Here is a 20,653-nt window from a genome sequence, read left to right on the forward strand (position 1 = left end):
TAACGTTTTTGTCTTATTAAAAAAAGTCAATCAATTTTCAAAAACATCTATTTGATAAACCTCCTCATTTCATTACAAAACATGTGGGAAAATATATAACCATTCTGCAAAACCGAAAAGAACAGAAAATTCCTGAAAAGCTTCTGACAAAAAAAACCTACGAAAAGGTTTGTGTTTTCTTTGATTTTAATTGCATACTACTAGCCGCGAGCCTAGTTAACGGGGCAGTATGCATTCCTGAGAAAAACCGACATTTACACTTATTTTAATTTCATTTTTGCATACTACTAGTTGTGCATCTAGTTAATTGAGTAGTATACACTGAAAATACTTTCTCAAGAGAAAAAAAAGAGAAGATAAGATCTATTTTTTTTCAAAAAGAAGGAAATCAAAAGCTCTTGAATAAGTCCCAACTCAAATTTGCTCACGCATATAGTCCAAATTATATTGGAAAACTCAAACGTCTCTTTTTTTTGTCCGCGGTCTCAGAAAGTGCCGAAAGAAGTCCCTTTTTCCCCTTTGGTCTCAGTAGTCACCAACTGAAGAAGAGTGTGTTTCCTTTGGGTCCCAGCAGTCACCAAAAAAAAGATGAACAATTCATTGAAGGCAGATACTATCCAGAAACGAAAACAAGCAGTTTGATGGTAGCAGTTGTCCTTAACTTCATAAGAAACGCAAAACAGAATTTCTTGGAAAAGAGCTTCAAACTTCAAAGTAGACCCAGCATTTAAGCAACCGGTTTTCTCTGCTTGCCTGTAGCTTACGTTGCCTCATCGCACCGCATTTTAAGTTCTAAAAAAATTAAGTTTTTTGCAGAGGTATCAATATAGATTTAGTTTGTTTGGTTTTTAGATTTTATTTGTTCCTAAAAATCCACACGTAAAAAAAGAAAACATTCCAGTAAAATTTTTCTGGTACCTTGATTGTGATTAAAAGAGAACTAAGACTTACTGGAGAATCGTTGCAAAGTCATATATGTAACAAAAAATTGAAAGCAATTATTTGGTCCTGTGCAACAAATCAACGGTACACATGCGCGAACGCTTAGTTTTCTTTTTTTAAGCAAATTTTTAGCTCGATTTAGCACCAAAAAAACACATCTGGGACTCTTGTTTTCGTGAAAAGTGTCGTCGCCACTTTTGAACGAAAAAAGCTAGGCTGATTAGCCTACATAAACATAAAAGATTTTTAATTTACCAAAAAAGTCGTCGCTCTATAAATTTCGAGCCGTTGTTTACCTTTACTTTACATACGAGAGAACCATTACGAGTTGACTACAGCCGGTTCATCAAAATGACAAAAGTAACAGCCAGAAGTTACAATACGCTTTGAACAAGTTCAAAATGACTGAGCTCAACATGAAAAATCAGCTTGATCTCTTACAGACATCCGTTGAGCAGAGAAAAAGCTTCCGCACTCTTTCTTTGTTGATCAACAAAATCAAGGAGAGCGTTGAAGAGCTAGACACAAACCTTGACAGCATCATGATGGAAAAATAAAGTATCTAGTAGCATAAACTCTAGTAGCATAAACTCAGTCATGACACGTCAATCGAATTTGATCTCTCGTCTAGAAAAGTGGGAACCAGAAGTCAACAGTCTCGAAGATGATGGTCAATTGAGTCAATCATCAACTCGAGTGCGCAAAGTTACATCAGCTGCATCTCACAGTCCTCAAGAAAACAACTTGAGTCGCATCGATTAAAACCGGTTTCCCAAAGCTCAGAGCAAACCAACATGACAGAGTAAAGAACCCCGCCAGTGTTGTCTCCCCTCCAGTACCCCTAGGACCGGCGAAACCATCGTTTTTCCTTCCGCAATGAGAAAATAAACCCAACCTCCTCTCAAAAATCCCTCGGAGCAATAGACAATTTGCGCAGGATACTAGAGAATTGACTGAAGAATCAGTAAAAAATTTTACGACGTTTGAACAGATAAATCAATCATTGTCGTTGTTAGCAGCCCCAACACCAGCATCAACCCTATTACCCAGAGCAAACATTCAAGACAAATTTGTCTTGAGTAACCCGCAATCCCCAGAACACAACGTTGTTCTCAGAGAGCAAGAAAACACTTTCAATTAATTTGCTTCACTTCAACAACCCTCCATTCCAGTGAATCAAACTGCAGTTATATTTCCTGTTGAATCTATTGATAACCAGCCGGAATTATTTCACTCGTCAATTGGAGAATTGAATCAGTTGTCTATTTCGAAGTTGATCACCGTGCCCGATATGCCAATGAATCAACCAGCAAGTGCCACAGTTAGACCAAAAGAAAAGTCTTCTGTTCCCTTAAATAGCAAAAGAGAAGATCAAAGCATGCAACGTCTTGCATTAGATTTACAAAACTCACTTCAACATAACTGCTCGTTTAACAAAACCAATACATACCAAACATCAATTTCATGCAATTTAAATTAGCATATGCTTCAGCGTCAATTTCATTCAGAAAAAGGAACAAATAGAGTGGAAAATGAGACCACGCCATATCCATATTGTTACGTAGACAGTCGTCACAATCCCCTACATTTTGACAACAATCAAAGTACAACTGCTTAAACCGTTTCAATCACTCAATTTTCACCTGTTCCAATAAGTGAAAACCAGAACAGCGGAAAATTGGCGTCAGCAATGTCGTTATCAACAGTAGCGCAAACAACTGTTTCCCAACAATTTCAGTACCCACATTACCCAACTGGAGTTCATTTAAGCAATGGAAATCGAACAGAAGAACCAAACGATGGAGTTGTTTCCCCCCCATACAACACTCAACAACCAAGGTACCAACCTTGTTTGCTGTACATCATCTCAGCCACTTAATTTTCCGCTTACTCCGGAAAATCCATTTACAAACTACCAAACAGCCTTTCAGCCCCCCATTTTTCAACATATTAGCCAATCAAACGTTTCGGGAAAATCGAAACGAATTCCAAATTGGTCTTTTCCTGGAAAGCAACTGATTCAGCCCCGAACTGAAATACAAACAAACTGGAACACTTTCAGTCAAAACAATAAAAACATTAGCCGAATTAACAGCAACAATGATAATAGGAGCAGCAATGCCATGAATCAATTTTCTGACAATTCAAAAACAAATTGGAAACAGAATCCATTGCGCTCAAGTCGCCCTGCAAACCAGCATGGTCAACCAACCTTTCTTCCGCGTAAAGATGCTGATCAGTCAAACAGGTCTTGCGAGAAATGCAAAGGAAGTCACATACTGGCAACATGACCTGAATACCAGAAATGTGCGCCAGATCAAAGGTATGACATTGTGAGCAAGAACAATCTCTGCTCGAATTGTTTAAGCAACAAACCTTTTAAGCAGTCATGTCCGTCCACAAAACGATGCGAAACATGTAAAGGATGTCATCACACAACTTTGCATGATCCTTCGAAACAAGTTAAGCGGCCCACCGCTGCTTTCTCAACAAGCAATCACAATCAGCCGACACAAAATCTAGCAAGCCCCCAAACACAGCCATCCTTTCAACAACAAAATCAAAACAAAAGTAGTGACACTGTCAGCAGTAAAAGGAGCCAGCACACAAAATATGGTCAATCGTTTTCTGGTAAACAAAAATTACAGCAACAAAATGTTCAACAAGCCCATTTGAATGCTTCGAATGCGACCCAAAACTTCAGTATCAACCAAAATGCAATTCCTCCTCCTGAATGGTATGAACAACTACAAATACTACCAGTTTCATTTGTAAACGGAAGTAAAGTGTTTGATACCTACGCTTTGATTGACACCGAAAGCCAGTTCACCTTCTTGCTGGATTACTAGCTTTCTTGAGCTTCACTGCGAAGCACAAGCATCAACAACTCTGCAGTACCAAAACACTGAACATGAAATGGCACTGTCCAAAATAAGTGAAACAGTGACAGTAACGCCTTTTGACAAAGTCAATCAGCAATTCAGCATTGCAAGAGCCTAGAGCACGCCATGTCTCAATTTTTCACCCGCTAACGTTCTTGAACTCAATCAATTATGCAACAACTTCAAGGAATTTAGTCACATTTATTTCCCTGACATCGCCAACGGTGCAATAAGCGCCCTTCTTGGTGTCAAAACCATTGCCTTCACATATCCAGTCGATGTAATCCAAGGTAGCAATTCGGCGTCAAAACAAAGCTTGGTTGGACTCTCGCTGGGGAGTACGAGCTATCTCATAAAACAATGAAAGCAAACAAGCCCCCGCGCCAACCATTCATTTACCATGTCTGCCGGAAAGACATTGAAGAACCGTTAGACGAATTGGTTCAAAGATTCTGGAAAGTATAAGCTGAAGTTACACTACCCGAACAAAATGAAGACAGCTCATCAGACCATTAAGCAGTGCAAACAATGGAAATCTCAATCTGTCACAACGGTGAAAGATATCAGATTGGCCTTCTTTGGAAACCCGTAAAGAAACTCCAGAATAACTGTTTTTCAGCAGTCAGTCAACTAAAAAGTCTACAAAAACGACTACAAAACGATCCCGTTCTCAATCAGAAGTACAACCAGACACTCCGAACACACTTGGATAAAAACTTTGTTGAGCCAGTCGAAATGCAAGCACCACCTCCAGAGTCAATATGGTACTTACCTAATCATCCAGTCACTAATCCAAACAAACCCGGAAAAGTGAGAAGAGTTGCCAACGCAGCATCAAAGTTCCGCGGTGAATCACTGAACTCAAATCTTCTAACTGGTCCTAATTTGCTGAATAACTTAGTTGGAGTTCTGTTGAGATTGAGAGAACGCCCGGTTGCTGTTTTGTGAGACATCGAAAGAATGTTTATGCAAATTAATGTGAGACAAAAAGACCAGTCTGCTCGTTGCTTCCTTTGGATGATAGACAACTCCATTCGACAATTCCAGTTCACTAGATCAATCTTCGGCGCAACATCTTCACCATTTTAAGCAATTTATTTGCTCAATAAAGGTGCAGAAGACAACAAAATTAAATTTCTAGCCGCCTTGAAAGCAATTAAACACCATTTTTATATGGATAACTACATCCAGTCCCTGCCATCAATTTCAGAAGCCAAAGAAGTCATATCATAGACAATAAGATGCCCGAAAAATGGTGGCTTCAGGTTGACAAATTTGTTTCAAACGAACCAGATGTACTCACTGAATTCTCTTCCGATGACAAAGGAAAAAAAGAGATCATAAGAGTCCTTGGTCAAAAATGGAACATAACAACTGACGATTTTCTCATGTTTCCCCTACAACAGTTTCCTAAAGATGCAACATTGTACACACAAAGAGAAATATTCAGTTTGGCATCTTCAATCTTCGATCCCTACGGTCTGTTGATTCTTCTGACAATTAGAATAAAAATGGTTTTGCAGCAGATTTGAAAACTGGGAAGAGAATGGGATGATTTGATACCACAAGAACTACACAATGCCCTCCAAAAAGTCCTAAACAGCTACTTTGCCATGCCCGAAATCCCAATACCAAAAATTGTTCACATTTTCAGTAATACCACAAGCAGCCAACTTCATATATTTGTGGATGCCTCAATGGCAGCTATGGCAGCCGTTGCTTACCTCCGCACAACTAATAGTCAAGCCACTCGGTCACAAGCGTGTTTTCTCATGGGGAAGTGCAAAGTCGCTCCCATTAAGCAATTGAGCGTGCCAAAAATGGAACTAGAAGCCGCTGTTATAGGAGTGCGCCTTCTACAACTGATCCAAAGAGAAATGACCATGACAATTGACCATAATTTTCTCTGGTCCGACATTCAAGTAGTTTTCGACTGGATAGCCTCAAATAAGAAGCAGAACGTCTTGTTTCAAACAGATTACAAAAAGTTCACAAAAGTTCTTTACTCCAGCAATAGCATCACATCTCAAATTATCTCAATCCCGCCGATCACGGAACTTGCGGTCTTGAGACAAACGAAACTCAAAAGAAATGATTAGATCCACCCCAATTTGTTTGCGAAAACGAGTAAACTTAGAATGAGATAAACAAACCACGCGCAACATGTGGGGCAGTCACGAGAAGTCCCAAGACAATTAAACCTATAGTAGATCCGAGTAAATTTTCAAAATGGAACAAAATTTTTCTGACAATTGCAACAGTTTTCAACCTAATTCATTGTGCAAAGAAAATGCACACGAACAATCACCAATATACAACTGAACACATTCATTTATCAAGAAATTATCTCTTGAAATTGTCTCAGGATAGTTTTTCCATTCGACCGTTATTTCCTTACAAGGTAGGATGAATCTAGATTCCAAGTGCAAAATGCGATGCCTAAATCCGCTGTTGGATGAGAACGGATTACTCAGATCTTGTGGTCAATTGCAGTACGCACCAACACATTTGGATTTGGAAAACGTTCAATAATTTTGCACGCCAAAGACAAAATGGTTCGTTTGTTGTTGGAACATGCCCATCAGATATGTATCAACCAGTCCACAGAACCAAAAAAAAGCATTCATTCAACAACGTCACCATGTGATTGGCCTTCAGAAAACGTTAGCAAGCGTACGATTTCATTGTTTATTATGTCGACGCTTTGACAATTGAAAACATTCAACCAATTATGGCACCATTACCTAGTTTTCGTTTTTCAACAGCAAAAACACAGTTCCCTTTTGCTAGTTCTGGTGTAGATTTCTTTGGACCCTTCTGCATCAAATATTCCAAAGGCATTTTAGAAAAATATTATGGTCTGATATTTGTATGCATGGTGACGCGTGCAGTTCTTTTAGAAACGTGTCCAGACCTAAACACAGATACGTTTCTCAATGTTTTCAGAAGATTTTGCAATCGCCGATGCCAGTTCCAAATCCTCTACAGCGACAACGGGTAAACTATTGTTGGCGATTCTGAAGAACTGAAGAAAACTGTTAAAGCCTTGGACAATGACAGAATCTGCAGAGCTTTAGGAGCAGCCAATACGACGTGGAAATTCAATCCCCCATACGGCCCTCATTTTGGCGGTGTCTGGAGCGTTTGATCCAGAGCGCCAAAAGAACGCTCCTAATCATTCTAGGATCAGGAAGACTCTATTTTGACACTTTCCTAACAATCATGGTGGAAACAATCCGTCCCCAACTCCAGACCACTGACTATTGTTGCTGAGCAGCCTGACAACGAGGAACCTTTGACTCCAAACCACTCTCTTATCCAGCGTCCCCTCAATAGCTTGCCACCAGGACAATTTGGAGACCAGCAACCTGCAAGCTTGAAAACATGGAAGAACACGCAGAAGCTGATGAACCATATATGGCGACGCTTGGTGAAAGAGTATCTGCCAACCCTTAGCCGACGGTCAAAATGGTCAAACAGCAACGATCGACCGCTCAAAGTGGACGACATTGTTTGGGTGTTGAAAGACCAAGAGGCATTTGGCCACTGGGAAGAGTCATGGAGACAACGCCAGGACGAGATGGAGAAACACGGGTCGTAAAGGTAAAAACGGCTTACGGCACGTTCGTTCGCCCCGTTTCCGGTCTCGCACGCGTTTTTTCTCCGTAGTTTTTTCGATTTTTCTCGCTCCGGTTTTAAGCAACGTGAGTAACCCCTTTCTCACAAATTGATGTACTGATGATATTGACAACATTTCAGCCTACAGTTTCAGAGCCAATTTCAAAGAAGATGACAAAGGACTTCAATTGATGCCTCCAAAACCCATGATGCCCCCTTTCTGCGCTTGCAGCATGTTGCCAGTGTTATTGCAACTTTCAAGATGATTCAAATAAGCCGCCAAAATTGCAACATAAACTTGACTCTTTTGTCCAACAACGTGAAACTTAGACGTGCTCTTTTAACGAATGATTAGACTAGAGATATGTTTTAAAACATGCGGCAAAGTTTCTCTTTACTCTTACATGGTATAAACTACACTGGCCTCAACAATTTGCCCTTTATATGCACTTCAGCCAAGCTGTAGTGTCTAGAGGATTTAAAGAAGTAGGTAATCTGTTGTAAACTGTCTAACTGACCTGTTATGTCGTCATATTTTGCAATTGGTCTTGTGTGTTTTTTAGGATTAAAGTATCAGGATCCCAAACTGCGGAGCGTCAAGAAGCTATTTTCTCCTTATCTTTTTCCTGTCTGCACAGAAGCAGTTCCCTTTTTTCTAAGGTTATTTTCCGTGAGAAATTTGTTTTTTTTTTGTAAATACCCCCTGTCATGGGAATTGGGTTCACAAGCGTTCTTAGCATACTATTCAGCAGTGGCTTGTACTTCACATAACTTTCCTGTGTGTAACTTCCCCTCACTCTACGATACAAATGCAAGTAACAGATTGTTTGAGCCTAACGCCAGAATTTCTAGAGGATAACAAGGTGATGTCGAAAAAACAAGAATCGAAAGCAGACGGAACTGCTTCACTGTGCGAGCGGCTAAAGACTGGAACAATCTGCCAGAGGTTACGTCCAGCCCCAGTCTAAACGTCTTTAAAAGAAGACTAGATAGGCACTGGGCTGACCTCCACAATCAGTTGAGATGTGGATTGGCACGATGGAGCTCGTCCCAGAGGCAACGCCTGTCGACCAGAAAACCTGACCTGTAAATTTCCATGGTCAAAGGGATCTGAACCTCTTATAAATATCAGCCGAGTAGGGTCTTTCGATATAGTCCCGAACTTAGCAGTTGTAAAACGCAAAGCAGCCCCCTCAAGTACCGCTATAATCGGAGAGACCATCAAGAGTCATGTTTTCTGATACCTTTCTTTGCGATTTGCCCTCAAGTCTGACCTGTCTCAATAAGAAAAATTGGGTCTTTCCCATTGTAGCCGCACCATGAAATTATAACCCACATTGTGGTATAATTACCATGATTAGGGGGCTATAGGTTATCTGACCACTAAGCTGGGAGGCGTAATGGGAAAGACCCGAAAAAATAGTTCTTTTAAGATTGGAATGGTTGAGGAAACTTTATTGTCTTTCGAGGGCCGGGGAAAGAAACTCGATTCCGCGCAAGACGCCCAGGAGTTCCATGATGAAATTGTTGCCAGTGGAGACATTGACGCTCTGCAACTCAACGGAAACACAGTGGGGATGGCTGCATCGACAGTGTTGAAGAAAGCACTGAGTAAAAAGTCAACTCTTAAACGACTTATCTGGCATGACATTTTCACAGGGAGACTTCGCGAAGAGTTGCCTCCTTCGCTTCGCGCAATGAATGAAGGGGTAATTGAGTCAGGCGCACGGCTGATTGAAATCAACTTGAGTGACAACGCTTTTGGTCCCGCAGGAGTGGACGGAATAAAAGATATCTTAGCCAGTAGAGCATGTTATACACTGAAAGAGCTTCGCTTGAACAACAATGGCTTAGGCACGTTTGGAGCTGCAGCTTTAGCTAAGGCTCTCATTGAAGGATACAACAACAGTCTTAACGATGGCAAGGAACCGCTGCAATTGGAAATTTTTATTGCCGGGCGGAATCGTCTTGAAAATCCGGGATGTACAGACATGTCTAAAGTTTTTGATATGATGAGATCTCTAATTCAGTTGGAGATACCTCAAAATGGAATTCAAGCTCCGGGAATTTCTGCCTTGGCAAGTGCTTTGCAAAACAATTTAAACCTCAAGATACTTAATTTGAATGACAATATAGTTACTGAAGCAGGCGCTTTGCCCTTGATTGATGGGTTGAAATACTTAAACAAATTGGAAGTGATAAATCTAGGTGATTGTATTATCCGAAATGAGGGTGCTTTAAAATTAGCCGACGTAGCCGAAAATAGCTGGCCAGTTTTGAAAACAATGATTGTGTCATATTGTGAGATTGAAACTTCTGGAGGTGTGGCTGTTGCGAGAGCATTCCGAAACAAAAGCTGCCTTCAATTGCTGGATTTGAATGGGAACAATTTTGGTCCCCAGGGGATTGAAGAGATATCGCAAACGTTTCTGCAGCCTGGTCAACACGATGAAAGTGTTCTGGGAAGCTTTGATGATGATCAAGGTGAAAAGGACGAAGAAGAAGAGGAAAATGACCCAAATGCAGCTTTAACTGAAAACATTTCAAGTGATGAAAATACAATGAAGCAGTTCCTCCTCCGCCCAAGGTGAGATTTCGCAATTTGTTTAATAGCTGGAGTCAGCCTCTCAACTACTATTGGGCGCGGGTAAACGGATAAAGTTAAACAAAAATATTTTAAACAAAAAACTGTTTGAAAAAACCGCACGTAAGAATTTTGCTCGTTTGCAGAATTTTTTTACACCTCATTTCGTTCTCTCAAAAGCATAATAAGGTATAACCATTTTACTGCTTTCGTTTCGAAAAATATGAAATTTTCAAATCTTATTGGTGATTCTTATAAATACAAATTCATTTTGCAAAAAGTACTGTCTTCGTAAGTCGTTTATTTTGATGTCATGAAATTTAATTAGAAGGTTTTTAATTGTTCTCAAAGAGAAGCAATTATTGTAAACATGTGCGTGTTTTTACGACTCGAAGAGGAGTATTGAGATTCACAGGGTTTTTAAGCTGGAGTCATGACTTGATATTTGACTTTTGTTTCCGAACACTGATTTCCATTTTAGAACGTTGACTTCCGTTTCCGAAAAAGGGACTTTAAAAGTAGCTCTGTACTTAGTGTATAGTAATTAAGAACTGATAGTAATGTTCAAGGTTAAAAGGTCATTTCGAGAATTTTTGATCACATATAAGTCCCTCCAACCTATCTAAACTACCCCCTACTCCTCAACTTGCCTCATACACCTAGCTCAACAGCTACTTTCTCCCTCTTCCCAAATAGTGGGAGCTCTAATCAATCGCAGCCTGCTTCAGTCGGGGGGGGGGGGGGTGACTTCTGTTTTCAGACTTCTGTTTGCGAACAAGGGACCTTTAAAGTAGCTCAGTTCGTAGCAGGCTGCAACGACTGAAGCAGGCTGCAATTGATTAGAGGTCCCACTAGTTGGGAAGAGGGAGAAGGCAGCTGTTGGGCTATGCGTGGAGGAGGGGGTAGTTTAGATAGGTTGGAAAGACTTATATGGTATCAAAAATTCTCGAAATGACCTTTTAACCTTGAATATTACTATCAGTTCTTAATTACTATACACTACAAACTGAGCTACTTTAAAGGTCACTTCTTCGAAAACAGAACTCAACGTTCTGAAAACAGAAGTCAGCCCCCCCAACTGAAGCAGGCTGCGATTGATTAGAGCTGCCACTATTTGGGAAGAGGGAGAAGGTAGCTGTTAGGCTAGGTGTGTGGGGCATTGTGTGGAGGAGGGGGTAGTTTAGATAGGTTGGAGGGACTTATATGGGATCAAAAATTCTCGAAATGACCTTAACCTTGAATATTACTATCAGTTCTTTATTACTATACGCTACGAACTGAGCTCCTTTAAAGATCCTTTGTTCGAAAACAGAAGTCAACTTTCCGAAAACAGAAGTCAGCCTCCCCCCCCCCCCCGACTGAAGCAGGCTGCAATTGATTAGAGCTCCCACTACTCTTTCGAGAGCAATTCTTACGACGTTAGTCGGTTTTGTTTATAAATTTATTTTACTTTTCTGAGTTTTTGAAGTACATGTTTGATAACTATACTCAGTTACTTGTTTTAGCTCTCAGCTTCTAGCTTCGTTTGGACCAAAGTACATTGAGCTGGTTCTGAACCAAATTGGAGACTATTTAAAAGAAATCGAACTGCTTTCGAATCTTTTTATGGACATTGCCTGTGGCTGCGATATCGACGAAACAAGTTTGAAGCTGCTTGAAGCGATGCTGAGAGAATCTGTGAACACTTACAATGGAAATATAATGCGGTTTTGTGACGTTGTGTTGGAGCAGTGTGGGTTAATCAAAAGTGAAAATAAAGTGAAGAAAAGAACAGACTTGGTTGGACCTTTGAGAGCGCTGGCGCATGTTGTGAGACAAGACTTCTTTTCCAAACATACACGACTTGTTCTGAGAACTTTTTTCACAAAACTTGAGTTCAGCGATGACCAATCAAAATTGATGTCAGCTCTTTATGCTAATTAAGTGTGTTATAGAGTGATTAATTATGTGAATTTGATTTGAATATTTGTGTTACGGTCATGCAATTTTCTGAAAATTTTTATTTAAGTAACTTTTCTTGTTTTGAGCATTTTAGTTTTCGTTGTTGCTCTCAGCAGGCTCGTTTTTTAGGTTCTGCTGAGCTTTGTTTTTCTATGCAGATTCGTATATTTACGTTTAATTTTGAGGTAGGCGCAAAAAATTTAGTCTTGTGACTTATTAGCGCTAACTTAACTGATGTGAAACCCCAGAATATATTAGATGCAATTTGGTAATCTAAATTCTAGTGTTTATTCTCAAGATCAACGATATTCACCCATAAAATGATTGTACCATTTACATTTCGAAACATAGTTATGAATTTTCTCATTTCATGTAAATATTTGACGTAGCCCTATTTTTTTCAGATCCCGCATGCTTGTTGGTATTTCAACGTCCACAACCCTGTAACCCCCCAGCGATGCCTCGGGGCGTTATAGTGGTCCGAAAGTTCAAACTCGTTTCTTAAACTGTCATCTCTCTGTCTTGCGTAAATAATGTATTCCTTGCCGTTTCTATTCCTGCCTGTGCTACTTCTCGTGTATAACGAGTTTGTAATCCACGTTGGATGTTTGACCAAAACGAAAGAGGAACTCCGGGAAGAAGTGATTGAAATGATCCATCATGCCTACGACAATTACATGGAACATGCTTATCCGGGAGACGAACTCATGCCACTATCATGTTCGGGAAGATTTCGAGGGAAAACAGCGAGTCGGGGAGACATCGATGACTCATTGGGCAACTTTGCCCTCACTCTGGTTGATTCGCTGGACACCTTGGCTGTGATTGGGGACGTTGATCGGTTTGAAAAGGCGGTGCAAAAAGTGATCAGTGAAATAAGGTTCGATTCCGATTTGGTTGTGTCAGTATTCGAGACCAATATCCGAATCTTGGGGGGTCTGATAGGAGGTCACGTGATGTCCAAACTGATGAAACATGAAAATGTCGGTATGATGTGGTACAAAGATGAACTACTTTACATGGCAATTGACATTGCTGATCGACTGATACCTGCGTTCAACACTACAACTGGGGTGCCGAGGTCTAGGATCAACTTGAAGTACGGATTCCATCATCCGAAGTCGAAGGTTCCTGAAGACGGAACTACGTGTACTGCTTGTGCGGGGACCTTTTTGCTGGAATTCGCAGCTCTGAGTCGCCTAATGGGTGATTCTAGCTACGAGACTAAAGCACGGGAAGCCGTCGACTACATTTGGTCGAAACGTAGTTTGACCTCGGATCTTGTTGGGACGATTATGAACATCCGAACCGGAGAATGGATCAAGAAAAATTCGGGCCTTGGGGCAGGAATCGATTCTTATTATGAATACATTTTCAAAGCGTACATGCTGCTAGGCGATACTGAATTTCTTAGCCGATTTAACAAGCATTACAAAGCAATCAAAAAATACATTCACGATGGGCCTTTACTACTTAGTGTCAACATGTTGAAACCAGACGTCGTATCCAGATCGCACGTGGATGCTCTAAGTGCCTTCTGGCCGGCCATTCAGGTTTTGAAAGGTGACATTAAATCCGCAATTGGTGTTCATGAAATTTTCTACCAAGTTGTGAAGCGACATAAATTTCTACCGGAGGCTTTCAATTCAGACTTCAATCTAGTTTGGAACCATCACCCGATCCGCCCTGAGTTTGTAGAGAGTACTTACTTTTTGTACAAAGCGACAGGAGATGCACATTACCTTGACGTGGCTGAACACACCATTGAGGCGATTCAGAACTACACCCGAGTAAAGTGTGGATTTGCGGCGATTTCGGACGTTAAAACCGGGAAGAAAGAAGATAGATTCGATTCATTCGTCATTGCTGAAACTTTTAAGTATCTCTATTTGATCTTCACAGATGACGATCAACTTTGGTTCAACGTTGACGATTTCATTTTCACAACTGAAGCTCACCTAGTGCCTATAAATTGGAAGTCGCCATTTTTGCATAACAATTCGAGTTCTCTAAACTCACGAAAGGTTCTCCAGAAGACGACTGCCAACATTCCATTGACACTGGATGCTACGTCTGATTTTTTGATTGACCAAGTCAGTCTAGACAACACTTGTCACAATTACGACTTCATAAACAACCCCTTCTACGCTTTCAATATTCGCAAAGAGTTTCATGGCTTCGTCAAAACCGAGTCACCAAATCTAATCAACGTGGAACCACTCTGCATGCAACCTCCAGGAGCTGAACCTCAAATTAAAATCACCTCGAAGAAATGGACGTTTGATTCCTCGATTCCGAACGTCCAAATCATCAGATCTCCTCAGGATGTAAAGCCGACCCCAGAAGGATTTGTGCCCTTATCTGCCCACGACTTCGACTCAACAAACTCAGCTCATTTCGAGACCCTCTCTTTGATGGGCATCGAGGTCACTCGAGAAGCAAATGGAAATTTACAGCTTAAACATACATATCACAAAGCACACAATCCCACTTTAGCACAGTTAGGAATGAATTTCATCGGAGAGGCTTGGAAAATAAACGAGGACAGCAAGGTCAAACCGAAAGAAGCTGTCATTCAGATCCTATCAGCGCCTTATCATGGTTCGATGGTGTTCAAAGTTGGAACAGCGTTGTTCGGATATGATTTGTCATCAAAACCTGAAGTTGCAAGTTACGTAATGATCGCGAAACCCATTGATGCGTGCACTATAGACCCGGGTCATGACGTTAATGCGTATATTGTAATCGCGATTCGAGGAAACTGTTTATTTGCTGAGAAGGCAAGGGCTATTCAGGAGAGGGGTGGGCTCGGGCTGATTGTGATTGACAGCGTTGAAGACACAACTGTGTTATCAAACGAGCTCTTTTCAATGTCGCCCGACGCTAATTCAGACGATATCAACATACCTTCAGTGTTTGCGCTCTATAAGGAAGGAATAGCTTTAATATCTCTTTTACTCGATAAAGGACCGCTTTATGTGAGACTCGCGGGTCACGCTGAGTATTATGAAGTTCTGGAACAATTTTACGAACTTGACGGAAAGTTTGAGACCTTTGTTGATGTGCAAGATTTTCACAAATATTCTCAGGAAGTGTTAGGACAGTACTTCGAACTGAAGAAGTTCCAGTTGACGGAAAGTCTGAAGTCTTCAATAGAAGTGGAGCTAGTTGAAAAAGAAGACGAAAATGAGCCAGGCATTGTTGCAATGCGAGAGATTCCAGTAGCTGGACCTGAAGCTCCGGACGTCCGCAATCAAAATGAGAGTCCTGGAGACGTCGAAGATGAAGATGTGGAAGAAAATGAGAAACTGGCATCTGGCGAGATACCAATGAGTGCCAACAGCGTCGAAGTAGACCTGGATGCAAGTCCGGCTGCGTTTGCAGTTGCCAAAATGATGATAACCAAACATATTATCCAAATGGACGTCTACGAAAGTGCCTCTGGAAACGATCAAATCTTTGCTGATTTGAAAGATCCTTTAGCCGCTGTGTTTTACAGTGAGATCCCAACCTTAGGAATGAAGGTCACGTGGTTCTCAAAATCAGGGTCTTCGGCGGTTTCCCTACTTGACAACATCAAGCGTGAACACAAAACCATTATCAAAGATCTCAGGAGCCAAAAGTTTACCAAAGTCCAGATTGATCGCATGGACAACGGAGTCGCGAGGTTAATTGGTGTGAATAATGTGGATCCGCAGATTAAATCCAGCGATGAGAAGCTGAATTATAAAGAAGACCGATTTCTGGTAGAGCTGATGGGCGAAATTTTGGAGTCGGTCAATGTTGATATCTTTTCTTCTAAAGTCACGGTTAACTAATCTTTGAAATATTTAGTTTCCACGATAACGCCAGATCACGACCATTCATTACCTTAACTTTTATCAGGCACGTGTTTGCCTCGTTGTTTGTTCTAACCAGAGAATTCTATTTTAATATACGAGTTATTGACTTATAATGCGGGGTGAGTAGCTTTATACTGTTCTGGATTAACTCGGTTTGGGATTAGACAGGGAATAGTTAGATAGTTGATGTCATAGACCAAGGTTAATTGGATGATACATGTTGGGTTTCTCTTCACCGCACAATCTCAAAATGCTGACATTAATGGGTGTGCAATACTACGTACTTCAATTGAAATTTTTACTGTTTAAGAGATTTTATGTAAAGTCATTGTTAATATCCGACAAATTATTTATCTGTTTTCAAAGTTCTAATTAAATTGTTCTCTTCAATCTGGTTTTGAGTTGCGCAATGTGAGAGCTATTTCGTAGTTGTTAATTGCTTTCAAACGAAGTTTGGAGCAATTATATTAGTCCTGCAGTCTTTTTATGCGATTTTTCGTCTGATCCCTTTGACTTTTACCTTTTGCATGCTCTCACTTTTACCACGCCTGACTTCTTTATTTTTGCTTGATTTAAATGTCCCTTTACTTCTAAATGGCCTCTAGCTTAAGATTAATACAGTAAATCAAATCAAAAGTCGGCCAAAATTGGGTTCAATTATCAATTAAAATCTTAAAATTGCTCTATAGTAAGGTCTATTACCATCATTTTAAGCCCCACAGTGACATTTGACATTATACCAACTCCCTGACCGAAGTAAGCCCCCTCCCTCAATTGAACCACAATTAGTCAATGAAATTTGAAGAGTTGAAGTCAATTCAATTGTTTTCTTTCCTCCCTAGTTTTCATGTTATCGATTTTCGAAGTACTATCCAAGAATCATTTTTCCGCTCGACTAAGCGTTTGCCGTGATGTTGAGATCTAACAACAAAAGTTTTTAGAATTGCTCAAGTTTTGGTCATTTTTAAAGCAAAATTTGCATTTTTCAATCAGAATCTGGTTCTCTTCAAAGGTAGAGCGTATTAAACAATTTCAATTTCAAAACTGGGAAGTGCTTCACTATTTTCCTGATACTTTGGTCGAATTTTTCAAAGTCTTTTGATCGTGAAAAATGTAGTAGAGAAGCGATGTTTTTATTGTTCCGTTATGATAGTCACTTTTGATTGATCGATGAATTTTCATCGTAGAACGTGAGTGGCATCTCAAGAAGGCCCGTCAATCGTACAATATTTTAATTGGAAGGTTTTTGAATTTCCCCTTTTTCAAGAAGTTATCGAGGCTCAAGTTTTGTGTGAACTTGTCACTTTTTACGCTAATTTTGTTCAATCTGAGAGTAATTATTATGGTCAACTTCTGTTTATTTTGCAAAAGTATGTCAAAATTTGATACTAATAAGCAATTAATTTTTAATAGCTCTAAAACGAAGTTTGTAGCAATTATATTATTCCTGCAATCTTTTTTAATGAAATTTTGTGTTTGACCGATTTTTTTTGTCTGATGCGTTTAAATTTTCGTCTTCAAAAATGGGGACACCTGGAGATCATTAAGTTCTCTTAGAACTTTTGGCTTACAACTCGATGGTGCGGAAGGCAGTTCATAGAGTTTGACTTCCTTTTACTTCACTCCCACTGAGCTAAATTTGTTTACTTTTAGGCAGTTTTTTCCAATTAAACTTTCATGTTCTAGATGAATATTCCAAAATTTTGTCATTTTATTTTTCTGCAGTTTCACTCTTTTAGCCTATCTTATCTCTTCTCCTATTTTAACCAAAAAAAGATGTCACTGCTATCAGTTGTTGGTTTCATTAACACCTAAATCTGGAGGTTGACTTTCTTCCTGTCCAAGAGTTCTTTTAAGTTGTTTTGTCTTTTTTTCGAGATCATGTTTTTTAAGATCATTTTTATTAATTTTTGTTAGCGACAGCTGAAGAAAAAGGTTTTCAATGAATCTGATTTCACTGCTGAGACCTTTAATTGTTGAGATTAAGAGACAACACAACGACAAAAAAGAAGTTCGGGCAAAACTCAGTTCTCCGCTGATCTTTTGAATTCCTTTTGGTTTAATGTCATTTTAGAAAACCGATGGGACCTGTCATTAAAGACACTAAATGATCAGGCCAGGAAATGAACAAGAAATGGTTGAAACCTAATTAATTGCTCTTGAACGAAGTTCATAGCAATTATTGTAAACGTGTTGGTCTTTTTTTAATGCCAATTTTTCGCTTGACCATTTTGGGCTTTCGTTCTAGAACATTCTTTGATCTCTCAAGTGACTTTTTTATGCTTTCGTTCTTCATTTATGAGTGATCTCTATTGCTCTCAGTCCTAAGTAAAGCTTGTTGCTAATATAAAGTTGGTTGTAGCACAGCAAAAATAAGGGGCAAATAGCACAGTCGGAAGAGAAAATGGTTATGACGGTTGAGGTCAACGGTTCGAATCCCGGTGCGGTCAATTTTTTTTTCACCCGCCTGTCGTTCGAGAGCAATTCCTCCGACATTGGTCGGTTGATGTTTTTTCGTAAATGCACATGGTATAGTCGTAAAATTGCTAACATGCCCAATGAAGATTTCAAGCCATTCCAACTATAACCAGATCTTTACTAGCTGTATTCTTGAGAAAGTGATCAGCAAAACTTCCAAAACAGAAGTCAAAATGCCGCAGATGAAATATAACTATCTGAGTTTGTGCGAACATGAAACGCGCACTCCTTTTCACGAACATTTTGAACAAATTACTCGCTTTTTCGCTGCCTTTAATTCTCCTGGATTTCTGAAATCAAGTGTGAGTTCAAAACAAGCGTGAATCGATAAAAAAAAGACAGAGTCCGGTACAATCAAAAATACTTTGAATTGTTAAAAAAGGATCTTGATTGGATCCTATATGGACCTAAAAAAATAAGTGTTTTCAATCACTCAGGATCTAATCAATTTACAAACTGAGACAGACATTCTTTTCGAATGATCAACTCCGCTGTTCTTCAAGCAAACATGTGATCAGACTCAGTCGGAACATTGTCACTGCTATCAGTTGTTGGTTTCATTAACACCTAAATCTGGAGGTTGACTTTCTTCCTGTCCAAGAGTTCTTTTAAGTTGTTTTGTCTTTTTTTCGAGATCATGTTTTTTAAGATCATTTTTATTAATTTTTGTTAGCGACAGCTGAAGAAAAAGGTTTTCAATGAATCTGATTTCACTGCTGAGACCTTTAATTGTTGAGATTAAGAGACAACACAACGACAAAAAAGAAGTTTGGGCAAAACTCAGTTCTCCGCTGATCTTTTGAATTCCTTTTGGTTTAATGTCATTTTAGAAAACCGATGGGACCTGTCATTAAAGACACTAAATGATCAGGCCAGGAAATGAACAAGAAATGGTTGAAACCTAATTAATTGCTCTTGAACGAAGTTCATAGCAATTATTGTGAACGTGTTGGTCTTTTTTTAATGCCAATTTTTCGCTTGACCATTTTGGGCTATCGTTCTAGAACATTCTTTGATCTCTCAAGTGACTTTTTTACGCTTTCGTTCTTCATTTATGAGTGATCTCTATTGCTCTCAGTCCTAAGTAAAGCTTGTTGCTAATATAAAGTTGGTTGTAGCACAGCAAAAATAAGGGGCAAATAGCACAGTCGGAAGAGAAAATGGTTATGACGGTTGAGGTCAACGGTTCGAATCCCGGTGCGGTCAATTTTTTTTTCACCCGCCTGTCGTTCGAGAGCAATTCCTCCGACATTGGTCGGTTGATGTTTTTTCTTAAATGCACATGGTATAGTCGTAAAATTGCTAGCATGCCCAATGAAGATTTCAAGCCATTTCAACTATAACCAGATCTTTACTAGCTGTATTCTTGAGAAAGTGATCAGCAAAACTTCCAAAACAGAAGTCAAAATGCCGCAGATGAAATATAACTATCTGAGTTTGTGCGAACATGAAACGCGCACTCCTTTTCACGAACATTTTGAACAAATTACTCGCTTTTTCGCTGCCTTTAATTCTCCTGGATTTCTGAAATCAAGTGTGAGTTCAAAACAAGTGTGAATCGATAAAAAAAGACAGAGTCCGGTACAATCAAAAATACTTTGAATTGTTAAAAAAGGATCTTGATTGGATCCTATATGGACCTAAAAAAATAAGTGTTTTCAATCACTCAGGATCTAATCAATTTACAAACTGAGACAGACATTCTTTTCGAATGATCAACTCCGCTGTTCTTCAAGCAAACATGTGATCAGACTCAGTCGGAACATTGTGCGCACACAAATTAGCGACTAGGTCCACAGCTTATTTTTAATTGCTCTTGAACGAAGTTCATAGCAATTATTGTAAACCTGTGTGTCTTTTTTATGCAAATTTTTTGCTTGACAATTTTCGGCTTTTCTTCTAGAACATTCTTTGACTTCTCAAGTGACTTTTTCACGCTTTCGTTCTTCATTTTTGAGTGATCTTTATTGCTCCGAAGTAAAGCTTGTTGCTAACATAAAATCGGTTGCAGCATAGCCGAGGTAAGTGATTCGTAGCGCAGTGGTTATTGAGGGTGGTTGTGGATGGGGAGGTCAGTGGTTCGAATCCCGGCGGGGAAAGGTTTTTTGGACCCATGAAGAAAATTTGATCTAGGCTGCAGCCCCTGAATTAAATTGCCTCGCCTGGCGTTCAAGAGCAATTCTTCCGACATTTGTCGGTTTATGTTTGATTAACTGCCATTTTGAGTGAGTAGAGTCAAATTGAGTGTGAATTATTAAGCTTTTGATAAAGAAACATCATTCTCATACAAACTGCATTCTCAACTACAAGCCACACAAGAACTGTATATTCTCACAGAAGGCTAGAGTTTCTTAACCGAGCTAATC

The 20,653-nt window shown here is 39.7% G+C and overlaps 3 protein-coding genes across 4 annotated transcripts in view; 2 read left to right on the forward strand and 1 right to left on the reverse strand.

Moving 5' to 3' along the window:
* LOC142355291 (ran-binding protein 9-like) overlaps window positions 1-20,653 on the reverse strand; it is a 281,185-nt gene that overhangs the window by 197,586 nt on the left and 62,946 nt on the right. The window lies entirely within an intron of this gene.
* LOC142356023 (uncharacterized) overlaps window positions 1-20,653 on the forward strand; it is a 214,018-nt gene that overhangs the window by 174,215 nt on the left and 19,150 nt on the right. The gene's annotated exons all lie outside the window — the stretch shown is intronic.
* LOC142355302 (uncharacterized) lies at window positions 8,855-16,199 on the forward strand. The gene is made up of 3 exons (XM_075407515.1): window positions 8,855-10,029; window positions 11,532-11,946; window positions 12,498-16,199. The coding sequence occupies exons 1-3, from the start codon at window positions 8,882-8,884 to the stop codon at window positions 15,783-15,785; spliced, it is 4,851 nt and encodes a 1,616-aa protein (XP_075263630.1). The 5' UTR covers window positions 8,855-8,881; the 3' UTR covers window positions 15,786-16,199.

Source organism: Convolutriloba macropyga, chromosome 2 (assembly GCF_964194025.1).
Source record: "Convolutriloba macropyga chromosome 2, txConMacr16.3, whole genome shotgun sequence".
In the NCBI taxonomy this organism is placed as follows: domain Eukaryota; kingdom Metazoa; phylum Xenacoelomorpha; order Acoela; family Convolutidae; genus Convolutriloba; species Convolutriloba macropyga.